At 37.0% G+C, this 14,035-nt stretch overlaps 3 protein-coding genes across 7 annotated transcripts; all 3 read left to right on the plus strand.

The window, feature by feature from the left end:
* The first annotated feature begins 575 nt into the window (after positions 1–575).
* Positions 576–4,289, plus strand: LOC116108929 (two-component response regulator-like PRR95). The gene is made up of 8 exons (XM_031395166.1): positions 576–697; positions 803–987; positions 1,091–1,221; positions 1,330–1,473; positions 1,903–2,077; positions 2,210–2,606; positions 2,745–3,528; positions 3,812–4,289. Exons 1-8 carry the CDS (start codon positions 576–578, stop codon positions 3,932–3,934), a joined length of 2,061 nt encoding a protein of 686 aa, XP_031251026.1. The 3' UTR covers positions 3,935–4,289.
* A 1,791-nt stretch (positions 4,290–6,080) lies between these two features.
* Positions 6,081–7,012, plus strand: LOC116109012 (NDR1/HIN1-like protein 12). Its single transcript, XM_031395267.1, has one exon. The coding sequence runs from the start codon at positions 6,160–6,162 to the stop codon at positions 6,751–6,753; it is 594 nt and encodes a 197-aa protein (XP_031251127.1). The 5' UTR covers positions 6,081–6,159; the 3' UTR covers positions 6,754–7,012.
* Positions 7,013–9,793: 2,781 nt separating this feature from the next.
* LOC116108960 (metal tolerance protein 1) lies at positions 9,794–13,361 on the plus strand. Of its 5 annotated transcripts, none has more exons than XM_031395194.1 (3): positions 9,794–10,053; positions 10,671–10,881; positions 11,800–13,361. In XM_031395194.1, exon 3 carries the CDS (start codon positions 11,800–11,802, stop codon positions 13,150–13,152), a length of 1,353 nt encoding a protein of 450 aa, XP_031251054.1. In that variant the 5' UTR covers positions 9,794–10,053; positions 10,671–10,881; the 3' UTR covers positions 13,153–13,361. The 5 variants fall into 5 exon arrangements, with proteins under 5 accessions (XP_031251054.1, XP_031251053.1, XP_031251055.1 ...); XM_031395195.1 differs by lacking the exon at positions 10,671–10,881 and having other exon boundaries at positions 9,799–10,053; positions 11,800–12,400; positions 12,455–13,361; XM_031395196.1 differs by lacking the exon at positions 10,671–10,881 and having other exon boundaries at positions 9,800–10,053; positions 11,800–12,369; positions 12,448–13,361.
* The last annotated feature ends 674 nt before the right edge of the window (positions 13,362–14,035 follow it).

Genomic DNA, 14,035 nt, shown 5'->3' on the forward strand with positions numbered 1-14,035 from the left:
TAGGTATAAACCAGTATGTTTTGCTCGTATAAACTTAAGCATCATCTTCTCCCAGTACGTTAAAAATTCAACCATTTCCACTTTCACAGTCTCAGTAGAGAGATTCTTCAAATTGAAGTACAGTCTCTGTTTCCCCTACAGAATTCTCTTCAATTAATGCAAAAATACGATGGTCCATGCTGCCTAAAAGTGCTCCGTAGTTATATCATTTTTAATCTGGAAATCTTTGTTCCTTGAGGCTTATGGAAAAGATATTGACTTCTTGAAGTTACTTTTCGGTTGACTTGCACAATCGGTGTTCCTTCATCGAGTTTAATTTGTATACTGGGAGATATGATGATAGGGTCATACTAATGGGATGAGTAACCTACCAATTTGTCCGAGCAGATTATAATCTTCATGGGAGCATAGCAAGAGTCACCAATGGTGATAATGGCTTCATTGATCTTGGAAACCCTATGGCTCTGTTGTAGTCGAGAGGTTTGTGTTTGTTGTAGTTTAAGTAGGTAAGGTTAATGTTTTTGATGTTCTTGACTGAGAAACAAGTTCCTAATGTATTTACGAGCCTGTGTAAAATGTATTATGGCTGCAAGACACGCATTTTGGGAAAGATACTGACCCTCGGATCACTGGTACATAAAACCCTAAGTCTCATGGAGCCTCTTTGTTACAGGGATTATTTGATTGTTTTTTGCCTGTATCATAGTTTCTTCTTTTGAATTCTAAATTTATATCCATTTCTGTCTGATATGACATTTGTTACTATGTTTTAAAAATTAGCATTGGAAATTAAAATTTTCAGACCGGATGTGTTTATTCATGCAGTTGTTGCTGTTCCTGATGGCTTAACGGCATGGGAGACTTTGAAGGGCCAGCCCCATAACATAGACCTTGTACTGACTGAGGTGGAGCTGCCATCAATATCTGGATTTGCACTTCTGACTTTAGTAATGGAGCATGATATTTGCAAGAAAATTCCTGTAATAAGTAGGTTGCTTTGACACTAAAACCGTACTTGGGTCAGTTTCAGTCTTGCTCTTTCATTAAATAGAATATTAACATGTTAGTATTTCTTCTTATGGCCATGCAGTGATGTCATCACATGATTCAATTAGCATGGTTCTAAAGTGCATGTTAAAAGGTGCAGCCGACTTTCTCATTAAACCTGTTAGGAGAAATGAACTGAGGAACTTGTGGCAGCATGTTTGGAGGAGGCACAGTGTATGCATCAATTCTTCCTCTTTGCCTTTCACAGTCTTTGCTGGATTTTTCATGTTTCCTGGTTCTAATTGAGCATAAATTTGAATGAGACTCTTCTTTTTTAATCAGCTACTTGGTGGACATGTTCCTCAAAAATTACCTGTTATACGGCATAAAGCTGAAGCAACTTCTGAAAACAATGCATCAAGCAGCCGTTCTAGTGATACAAAACAGAAAAGCAAGGAAAACAGTGAGAAAGGAAGTGTTGCACAAGTAAGAATTGGTTGCACTGTAAATATGAGTCATATGCTTCTACTTAAATCCTTGTAAATTTGTATTGTTATGCTGTACAGACATCATGATTTGAGGTATGTCAGTAACTCGTGGTCATTTATTCTAACATCTGCAATTTATAAGATGTTAGTATCATCTGCGCAAGCAACAGCTAAGGAGAGTCATAGTTGAAATATTATCTTTATGAGTAGCTAATTGTCAATTAATTTGTTATTATTCTCCCTTCCCAGATGCACCGATTGTGCAATATACATGATAAGCAATAGGTTGCTAGAATACATGTGTCCAAGATCCATGATGATTGCATATGTGAGGCCACTTATGGCTTTAGGAGAATTTCTTTTCCCAGATTAGGTTGGCTTCATGAGTTTCACGTAGGGCCTGCATGTTTTGCCACTTCTTGTGCAGAGCTCCTGTACATCGCCTTACTTGGAAGTTGAGAGTGCCTACATGCAAAATATGCAGGGTCTGTCATACCTGAACGGTAGGAGCACCTCTGATTCGAACAATGAAGAAAGGGAGAAGCTAGATGAGTGTATCAAACTCGAAAAGGGATCAGTTATGCTTGACAGTAATGCTGGAGGTATATCTATATCTTATGTCTCTTATTTTAAATTTTTTCAAGTTTTCTCCTTTATAATGGTTAAATGAAAGATTTATCTCCTGTCTTTTTTAACTATTAAAATAGCAGCATCTAATGAGTTAATTGTTTCAGAAAAGTTTGCATCTGGATCAGAGTTTGCACCTTGCAGCGGAGCTTATACGTCCACACCTTTGAGAGTGGAAGAAAATTATTTTTGTTTTAAACCAATGTCCCATGGTGATGGCGTGAGACCTGGAAATGATAGAGAAAATGCTTATACTACTGGGGTTCATGGATGCAACGATGAACTGATTGAACAAACTAGAGGAGCTATTGACTTGATTGGCACATTTGATAATCGCCCAAATTCCATCAGTGGACAATCAACTTTCAATGATGGCATGAACAAGTTTGAATTTGCTCCACAATTGGAACTCTCTTTGAGAAAAATATTTTCTAGTTGTTCAAAAGAACCAGTTACTGATGAGAGGCACGCCCTTAACCACTCTACTGCGTCAGCCTTCTCACGGTGAGTTTGAAATTATATGATATATCTTACTCTCCAATTAGTTAATTATTATTTAGGAATTTGAATAAGGGATGAATTATCTACTTGCTGAAAAGGTCGCTTTGCTCTGAGTCCCTGATTCCAAGTTCCTGTTTGCAGGTACAATAATAGTAAGACATTACCAACATCGGCTAGTAATTTTCCTAAATTGAAGGATGACACTTGTAAATCCCGAGAAATTTTGTCTAGTCAGCTCTCTGAAAATGCTACTGGTAACTCTCAACCACATGGTGCTACATCGAGTAACAGTCAGGAAAATATGACATTTCTGGGCATTGGTCAATCGGGGCAGTCTGAAGTAACATTTGCAAGACCACAACTTGGGTTTATTCCTGTCCCAGGTGTGAGGTTTGATAATATTGGTGCTGGATATACTCATGTATTCCCACCGGTATTCTATACTCAATCAGGTTTACCCCCTGCATGTAGTCCCAAATCACCCTGCCAGCGGGAACAGTCTCCCTTTCCTTCATGTACCTCTGTTCATTCCAACCCTGATGTTCATGACTTAGAAGGTCATCGGCAGTCTGATGAAACTATCAATAATTCTATTGACCAAACCGTATGTGAGCAGAACAATGTGGAGTCTCTGGAGGAGCTACGACGTAGTTCCGCTGCTGCAGGTCAGAGCACTTGCAGTAGTTTATGTAATGGTCTTGGAAATATTAACAATGCTGGCACATATGGAGGTTTTTCCAATCGAATGCATGAAAATGCCACTTTATCGGAGGCAGTTGAGAAGGGAACAGCTCCAGAGAATTTGAATGGAACACTCTTCATTCATGGTGGATTCAGAAATATGGATTGTCACCGCTCCAGCCGAAGGGAAGCCGCTCTCACAAAATTTCGGTTAAAGCGGAAAGATAGATGCTTTGAAAAAAAGGTATATATGTTTATTAGTACAGCAGTTATATAATGCCATTCAACTGTGCAGAAGCTTTGCAGCCTTGCTTGTCATGCTAGTGCTTTCTTAATTCTGAACTCTGATTGTCGTTTCAATAATTGTTCTTCCAGTAATACTTGTTCCTGCCAAATCCTAATCTGGGAATACTAGTCGTTTTGATTAGCTTGAGAGTTCCAATTCTGTAGTGAGAATAGGTAGTCGTAGAGAGTGATTTTGATATAAACTGGAGTCTCAGTTATTTAATGGAAAATTTTTTGCGCAGGTTCGATACCAAAGCAGGAAAAGCTTGGCGGAGCAACGTCCCCGAGTGAAAGGACAGTTTGTTCGTCAAGTGCGAGATGAGACCACATCCACAGCTGCTAATGGCAATGCTGATGGTTCTTGAGTCTCGTTAATGCCCATTTGTCCCGTGTTCTCAACCTGATTTACGCTTTTCCCCAAAGAAACCGTGTGTTGGCACTCGGCATATCTAAGCATGATTACAATTTTGGGTAGATTATGTGAGTGCTTCAAAATGCTTGCAAATATAATGGGCTTTGATTGGGGTTATTATTATAATTTTTGCATCTGCTGGTACTGGGTGTAAAAAAAATAGGAAGCTTTTTAATTATCTAGTCTTGAGTTAACTTTTTCTGTTTGATTAATGTGATTGCCTGAACGTGAGAGAACTGACTGTAGTTAGACAGGAATTTGTATGACGGTTTGCTTAATAGGTTATGAAGCTGTTTGATGTTTTTTAACTTTTCGCTATGGTTTATGGTTGAAGTCTAATTGACCACTTACGTTGATGGAATTGGATTTCTCGGTGTAACTGTATCTTAAATTTAAAAGTACAACCGTGTAAGGCTGTATTGTACACTGAATTAACATTTATTATCCATTTGGTAAGTGTATGCAATCTTCAATTGATAATTTTTAATTTTATTTAAATATATTTGTACTGATATTTCCCGCTTCACTCCGCGAAATATCTTTTCGCTTAAGTGGTTGAAAATTTGCTCCAAGGAATCCTGTTTTTTATTTTCAAAACAAATTTTCATTCTTTTTACCGATAATGATAAGGAAAAATAGTTACTATACATATATATATATAAAGAATAGTAGTAAAAAACTTATGGAGATTTTTCTCCTTTGGTTTCAGTGTTGAGTAAAGTAGGTCCGATCTCATATGTGGTAGTGAAGTGGGGACATTAGCAATGGTCATTTCTAAAATGGAAGAGTGACATCTTTCAAGCTGTGTTGATTAGATAGTCAAGATTTAGGCGAGTGCAAATTCCAAAATAGAAGCAAAAGATTTCAGGGAAAAAGAGGGAGGTCGAAAACAAAGACTTTTCCATATGTAAAGTTGGAAAAAAATTTGAGTGGATGAATAATGAAATAGGTGTAATTCCACTAGTGTTATTGTGAGATAATATGGCATGCAACATGTGGAAAAGAGTTGATGTAATGAAAAGTGCGTGCGCCTAACAACCGTAGCACCCAGACCCAGTGGTAAGGAAATGAAAAAATTGGAATGGGCGTGGGATCTGACTAGGCGTGACCCAATGAGGAGGAAGCATGTAGGAAAGTTAAGACGCAGCCACCTATTTTTTCATGCAGAAAGAGTTGGGTCCGGACTTATCCACATGTCGGTGTGCATGGCAGCCGGTAACAGTTGTTGTTGCCACTGCTTTTTTTGTTTTTATTTTCTTTTTGTACAGTATTTTGTCCTCCTACTCGAATCTAGAAACATAAAGAAGCCGATCAAACTTCACTTCTCAACATTGAATGTTTCCATATGCACGGGGATCTCGTGAATGATTAAAAGGCCCTAGGTAATGTAATCATAAATAATTTTCAATTATTTGTCTCATGTGTCGCACACTCCAATTGAATCACCCAAAAAATATTATACTCCATTATTTATCGAAAGAGGGAAACAGTTTTATTAAATCTAATCAAGGAAACCAAAGTGGTGAAATACTGAAATTTATTTGGCTTTATTAATTATTTCCCTCTGTGATCTGTATTTATACCATTCCGAGGGCCTTTGCATTCTACTTTATAGGTCAATGACACTATTAATTACATAACAAAATTTGTATATTGAATTGAATAACGAGTTATGTGTTGGTGTTTTTGAAAAAGAGAAGACACAAGAGCAAAAGTATTTGGCAAAGGGCCACCCAACTTGAATTAAAGTTGATTGAGAAGAAGAAATGTGTTAGGGCTTTTTTAATTAATCTTTGCTTTGATGTTGGCTCGAGTGAAATAATTAAATGCAAGCCAGACGCTTTTTTATTTTGTTTTTTTGTTCACATCTCTTTTTGTTTTGTTTCAATTATTTTTTACACAAGTTTTGAGGGAAAAAAAAAGGTAAAAGGAAAAGAAAATTCAACTAAAAAAAAAAAAAAGAAGAAATTGAATAAAATGAGAAAAGAAAAAGAAACTTTAGTTAGAAGAGTGGCCCATACTTCCCTTCTTTTATGTTTGCTTTTTTATTCCATTTGTACGTCTACAGCTAGCTTAACAATATATATATATATACAGCAGAAGAGCCCAGGAGGAACCCTCCAAGAAGAGACCCAGATGAGCCAAGACTAATCACATCCTACTGATAAAAAACCACCCATGGGAAATCCAGACCCCGGCAAAGATCCACGCCCTGTTCTCTGCAAAGTCATAGCAGTCTTCCTCCTTTTAGCAGGTGCCACAGCCCTCACAGTCTGGCTTGTCTACCGGCCCCACAAACCTCGCTTCCGTGTGGTTGGGGCTGCCATTTACGACCTCAACGCCACCGCACCACCGTTTATTTCCACCTCCATGCAGTTCACCCTCGTCACAAGAAACCCTAATAAGAGGGTTGACATAATATACGACAAATTATCTGCATATGTTTCGTATCGGAACCAGCAAATAACACCACCCGTTGTTTTGCCTCCGCTTTATCATGAGACAAAGAGCACAGTAGCGTTGTCCCCAGTTTTGGGTGGTGTTCCGGTGCCTGTGTCGGCGGAGGTGGTGAATGGGTTGGTGATGGATGAGAGTTATGGAGTGGTGAACTTGAGGGTTGTACTTTTAGGACGGTTAAGATGGAAAGCTGGCGCTATAAGGACAGTGAGATACGGAGTTTATGTGAAATGTGATGTTTGGGTTGGTTTGAAGAAGGGTATTGTCGGTCAAGTTCCTTTGCTTGGGGCTCCTCCATGTAAAGTTGATATATGAAACTTATAGAGATCGATGTAAGCTCTTGGTTTAAAGCTTATTTTCTTCGTCTACTTCTTCTTCCTTTTTTTTCTATTATTATTTTATATATATATATATATATATAAATTTTAGTTTTTTTCCCCCAAAGTATTATTACTGATGCAGATCAATGAAGTTTAGAGTAAAAGTATGATGTTGTAGGCCATGAAGTATTGGCTAAACAAGAATAATAAAAGGCTGATCATGTAGTCAATAGCGATGCTGCTTCTTTATTTTCCGTCTCGTCTGACCTCTACTAGTAATAAAATTTGAGGGGGGCATAACTCATCACCCAATAAGGTTTTCTTGAATAAAAAGATTATCCTCTCTTATAATTAAATAGGTTTAAATGTATCTAATCGATATGAGACTCTAATATTTTCTGTTATAGTCAAACTTATATTTTGGGTCATGTCTATTAATGGAAGTAGTTGTTAGTTCTAATTCCTCACTCGTCGGTCAAGCTCAAATCAACTAAATCTGGGTTTTGATACCATGATAAAATTTGAGGTGTGCTTGACTCTTCACCCAATAAGGCCTTCTTGAATAGAAAGATTACCCTGTCTTATAATCCAATAGGTTTGAACGTGTCTAATTGATATGAAACTTTAACACTCCCTCTCACAGTCAAGCCCATATTTTGGGTTATGTCTCTTGATGGAGATAGTTGCTAGCTTTAACTTCTCACTCGTCAGTCAAGTTCAAATCAACTGAATTTGGGTTTTGATGCCATGATAAAATTTGAGATGGGTTTGACTTTTCACCTAATAAAGCCTTGTTGAATAGAATGATTACCTTATCTTATAAACCAATAAACTTGAGTGTGTCTAGTTGGTGTGAGGCTTCAACTGTTAGCTGCTGTGCTTTCATTTTTGTCTTCTCGGTGGTTACCGACAACTGTTTTCAGTAGTGAATAAGCATGGCCACGAGGCATGGATAGAAGTAGGGCGCGTGGCTCTCCATGCAAAGCTAGCTAATTTGGCATTTGCCTCCCTCACATCTAGAAATTTAACTAACGAACTAGCATTAGTGAACCACCTCCGGGTTGAGGCGATCTTAACTGTAATGCTGGTGAATTTTGACATAAATTTATACCTTTTCAAGTTTTTTATTTTTATTTTTTTAGTTTTTTCCCGATTAAAGTCACTTGGTAGTTAATTCACAAGTTATGAAGGTGAAGACGAAGGGATTTTTCTTTATTATTAGCTGAAAATCTATTTGGAAGGATTGTCAATAGAAATAAAAATTAAATAAAACTCATATTAATAATAATAATAATACACATTTATCCAGATCTTAATAGATAATATAACATAAAATAAAGAAAAAATTTAAATCCATCAAAAAGTACTCTGAAAAGGAAAATTAAGTACTATTCTACGTGTTACTACTGGGTTCTTTTAAATATATATCTTTTTTAAATGGGAAAAAAAAACACAAAGAAAAGAAGAAAAGAAGAAAATAATTGAATTTGAGGTGGGTCTGACTCCTCATCTAACAAGGTCTTATTGAATTAGAGGATTACCTCATTTTATAACCCAATAGACTTTAGCGTGTTTAGTCGATGTGAGACTCCAACACTCTTCCTCGCAGTCAAGCCCATATGTTGGGTTATTATGCCTATTGATAACCCAATAGGCTTGAGTGTGTCTAGTCGGTGTGGGACTTCAACATTTTTCCTCACGGTCAAACTCATATGCTGGGTCATATCTGTTGGTGAGGTAGTTGCTAGCTCTAACTCCTCACCCGCTCAGCTCAACTGAACCTAAGCTCTGATATCATGATAGAATTTGAGATGGACCTAACTCCTCACTCAAGAAGACCTTATTGAATAGGAGAATTACCCCCTTTTATAACCCAATAGACTTAAACGTGCCTAATCGATGTGAGACTCCAATAGAAAACCATATACTGTGAAGCATATACTTGATAAAGAAATAGAATGATAACCTGTTTATATGAATTGGTGGTAATGAAGTAGAGTTGGAATGCATAGTGATGGAACCAAACATGATCTTTAAGTGAAGAATAAGAACTTATCCCTTAGATTTTGGCTTTTAAGTGCTTTACTTTCGATTCTCCAATACAATAATAATATGCTTCAGGACTTAGAAAGTGGATCAAAACTTTTTCACCCACAAATACTTTAATATGATGCTATAATTTCTTTATTCAAATCTTTCCCATGAATTTACTAACCTCAATTTTATGTAATTTGATACCATGAGAACAATTGAGACATCTCATAATATTGGGAATCGAATCTGTCATATTGTCTCGTTGCCATTCAATTGCTAATAGTCAAGGTATCAGATTCATATCTTTAATTAAGTTAATAGGTAAACCACTATTGATACTGATTGATGCTTAATGCTTTAGTTGTATGAAACAAGGGTCCGTTTGATTTATGTTTTCTTGTAGTATTTAATATTGGGCTGGATGTTGAGGGCCCAAAATTTATCCTAGTTCAATATCTGTGCTGTCCGCACCACCCCGCACTCCATGTTCCTGACTGGGCTGGGTAGTTTTCCAAGAGGCCTGAGAGAAGGCAACGGCGGAACTGGGTTTAGACTTAGATGAGCAGGAATGAACTTAAAATTTGTGGTAGGCAATGAGCAAGTGTGATACGGAATCATATTCAAAGTGATAAACCAAATCTAAAGAGTAAGAGAGTCAATGATTATGGAATTGAACTGGTTGAGACGTGTTTAATGATGTGTAGTTTTCAAGACAACTATATTCATGAATTTAAATTTAATCCTATGTTTTAAACCATTGAAATGACAGAATGGTTTAAAGCAACTTGATTTTTATCTAATAGATCTCAACTACAAGTTTGATTTTTGTGAATTATTCTCAAATCTACTGGACCAATATTATGTTAACACCAAAAAGGTTGTTTTATTTATTTAATGATTTCTTTCACACGTAGCATTAGTTGTTTGTCCATACTTATTTGTCTGCTACAAAATTAGCCGATTCCCTTTACATAGAATTCGAATCAGACCCACATGGTCAACCAAATGGCCGGCAAGTACGACTTAAACTTCGGATATAGAAGGGAAGGGTCACGCAGGGCTTATATAGTAAACTCGTATAAAATTGTCCTTGTATACATGCTCCTTTAATTAATCGGAGTACAAAAAGAGATTCACGAGATTCAAAACAAAGACTCATGCTATCCGAAGCCGAAGAGTTGTCTTTCCAACCAGAACCAGAAGAGATACTCAGAGGGAAATTATATGCTAAGTCTTGTTTGACTTCGACAAACCCAAAAGGGTAAGTTTTCAAGTAATTATTTCTGGATATTGTATAATCGTTTTGCTCCATGCTGTCGTCTGTTTTGGTTATTATACCTTTTATTATTGTTTTCTTGTTTTCCGTTTTATACTGGTTAAAATGCTTTCTTACAAGTGTTGGTTAGTATTTCGATTCATTGTAGACAATGATGGGATTTTTTTTTTTTTTTTAACATCATCGTCGTGTTTATTTTATTTTGTTTTTATATTATGGATTTGTTTGATGCCGCTGGCACATTATGTGATTTATTTAATGGAATATGATATTGATTTTGTACAACTAAAGATCTTTTCAGCTCTCTTGCTTAGGAAATGTTTTGGGTTTATTTGATAGGGCTTTTGCTATATTTTCTATTATGTAAATTGTTGAAATGTTTTTAGCATTTGTAACATCCTACTTCTGAATGATGTTTGGGTTTGATGGGATGATTAACTTGAAACTCAATACTAGGGTGTGATGCAAGCTATTTTTGTTTTGACTTTGCTTCAAGCATATTTTTGTGAATTTTCACCTAATCTATAAAATACTGCATTTAAGATTAAATTTTATCCAAATATATCTATAATTGCAACCGAGTTGACTTTCTTGGCTTGCAGGTTGTTTACGCCTGTACCAATATTTTTAAAAAAAGTGGTTGTCTTGATTTCACCAGCTGCATTATATAATCTTCATGGTCCTGGGATTTCCTGTTTTTGGGATGATTTGCATTAGATGGACATGAAGATTTCCTATAATTGGTTTCAGCCTTCCATTATTGATGCTAAAAAATTCCTATCTTAGATTTTTTTGGGAACGTATACTTAGGAGGTAAAAGTTTTGCTACCCTGTATATGCTTTTGAGGCATTGACATATGATCTTGTCCAGTGAAGCTTTTCATATGACAGGAGTTCTTCCAGGCACAACTTTTGCACACACTTTTCCTTTTTGCAATCGCTTCTTGTCCAGATTGTTGGATATCCATGCTCAAGATTGTTTTTTATGTGTTGCATATTTTGTTTCACCAAAAGGACACCCTTTAGAGCTTCCTCTATAGTGTTTCTGATAGAGCTTATCACTGCAAAGAATGTTAATGGGCGCTTAAGTAGTTCTATAAAAGAACACTCCATGTTTGCTTTCTCAAATGAAAATTTGTAGTTCTTTTTGCTCTCTCATATAACATATGTCTTGGCTCACCATCAACATGAAGGAATTAGTGTTGTGTTATAGGCTCTTGTTTCCATATGTGTGAATGTTTCATATTTCCTCGAATTATGTTTACTTTGAGCTATGTCTCAGTCCAGCCTTGAAGACTCTGTAGATATTATGTGTGATGTGTGTTTTCTAATGAAATACTTTTGGTTCCTCTACTTTTTCAGTCAAACACGAGCAAATGATGGTATTTGGTCATAACAATGTTGATTATGAATAATATAGAACCTCCCTAATTTGTCTCCTATTCTTTTTTCTTCTATGTGTGGTCTGTTTTCTATTTATTTGGTGATTTAAAAGCGATGAAGTTATTATTGATATAAAACATCAAATATCAGAAACAGAAAGTTCCTCCTTTTTGTGCATTACTATTTGAGTTTTTGATTCCATTTAGCTTGTGGTATTTTGGAACAATAAAGACTCTTCTGCTATTTAATATAGGAAGATGGTTTTATAATGATTGAAACCATATTTAACTTGTATGCATACATGTTTCAGTAGGAAACCGTTATTAATTGTATTTTGATGAATGTCAGATGGAAAGACAAAGTTCTCAACACGGACAAATTATTGAAATAAGTGTAGATGTTTCTGATGGGGCAAGGAGCCCTGGAGGGAGTAAGATTTGTGGTGAAGCACCTTGTGGACTTGCAGATGCTAGGACAAACTCTAAAGAAGCCAAAGAACGAGCAGCTTCCATGCGCAAGCTGCTAATAGCAGTTGCACTTTGTGTTGTCTTCATGAGCGTTGAAGTAGTTGGTGGCATCAAAGCTAATAGTCTAGCAATATTAACTGATGCAGCTCATTTACTTTCAGATGTTGCGTCTTTTGCTATTTCTTTGTTCTCATTGTGGGCAGCTGGATGGGAATCAACGCCCCGTCAGTCTTATGGATTTTTTAGGGTTGAGATTCTTGGTGCTTTGGTTTCAATGCAGCTCATCTGGTTACTTGCGGGGATTTTAGTATATGAAGCAATTGTTAGACTTATTCATAATACAGGGGAGGTGAATGGCTTTTTAATGTTTCTTGTTGCTACTTTTGGTCTTGTGGTGAACATTGTCATGGTTTTTGTGTTGGGCCATGATCACGGTCACGGTCACGGTCATGGTCACGATCACGGTCACGGTCACGGTCACGGTCACAGTCACGATCACGGTCACGGTCACAGTCACGATCACGGTCACGGTCATGGTCACGGTCACGGTCACAGTCACAGTCACAGTCACAGTCCTGATGATCATGATCCTGGTGTCAGTTATAGCCACAGAAAGACAATCACTGCAGGTCATCATGATCATGATGAAGAGCATCATCATCACCATGATGAGGAGAACCCCAAAGATAAGCTACATCATCATAATGAGGAGCATTCTCGAGAAGAGCACCTTCATACAGAAGACCATACTGAACCACTGCTAAGCAAACCACAAGGTGCACAAGAAGAAAAGAAGCAACGGAACATAAATGTACAGGGAGCTTATCTTCATGTTCTTGGGGATTCTATTCAAAGTATAGGAGTAATGATTGGAGGTGCAATTATCTGGTACAAGCCTGAATGGAAGATAGTTGACTTGATTTGTACTCTCATATTTTCAGTTGTTGTTTTGGGGACTACAATTAAAATGTTGCGGAACATACTTGAAGTCCTGATGGAGAGCACACCAAGGGAGATTGATGCAACAAAGCTCGAGAAGGGATTGTTGGAGATGGAGGAAGTGGTGGCCATTCATGAGCTGCATATATGGGCTATCACAGTGGGGAAGGTCCTATTGGCTTGCCATGTCAAAATCAGGCCAGAAGTAAATGCAGACATGGTGCTGGATAATGTGGTAGAATACATTAGAAGGGAGTATAACATCAGTCATGTGACCATACAGATAGAACGTTAGTTGTGAGTGAGTGTATTAGCTGTGTCTGCAACTTCCATTATTGGAGCTTCTAGTTAAGTCATTTGGAAGCCTTTGTTTATATTAGCAATAGCTCTTCAGCTTTTGAGCATTGAAGTTGATACTAAGGCAAGGGATAGCTGATAATTGTCAAAAATTGCACATGATTGCTGCTTAGTACTTCATATATCCAGAATATATATTTAGTTTAATTTATCCTGTCTTTTGCTTCAATGTATACTAGTTACCATTTTAGTTCCATAGATGTATGCACTACTCTGTTTATGGGATGGGAAGAAGTTTTCGTCCGGCTATTTGAGTAAAAATGTATTTATACTGCAATAGGTATGCATAAACTGTCTCTGGAAATTGGGGTCTACCTTCTGTGTTTCTTGAGTGTCACTGGCATTATAGGAACTCCTCGATAATCTGGTTAATTTCTGGTGGACTCGTGATGTTGGGAGGTGGGGGCAGTGGTGTCATCTCAATTCCCACTGAGGAAGCTTAACTCGTGAATGGCCAAGTACTTCATTTTTCTGTTGAGTGACTCTTGTGATTGACAAGAGAAATTGTACAAAACAACCACAGTTGAGCTTTGGTTTATCAACTATGACGAGAGTCGAGGAAGAAATCTTTAATATTTACTGCAGTTAATTATATTAGTGGCGTGTGAATGTGTGGATTTTATAAAATCAGCTAAACGACAGGGTCCAAGTTTGCAGTTCTTGAGACAGCGAATGCCTCTGGTTCTGTGGCTATGAGGTGTGGTATAGTTTTATAGGAGGAAAATAAAGACCATAGTTCAAACGGATAAGATTGTGAGTTTAGTCTTCTCAAGCTGGGATTTTGCTGGATTGAGTTTGTCTTCTTTGTAAATTTTGTTTAA

The sequence above is a fragment of the Pistacia vera genome, unplaced genomic scaffold, assembly GCF_008641045.1.
Source record: "Pistacia vera cultivar Batoury unplaced genomic scaffold, PisVer_v2 Contig570, whole genome shotgun sequence".
Lineage (NCBI taxonomy): Eukaryota > Viridiplantae > Streptophyta > Magnoliopsida > Sapindales > Anacardiaceae > Pistacia > Pistacia vera.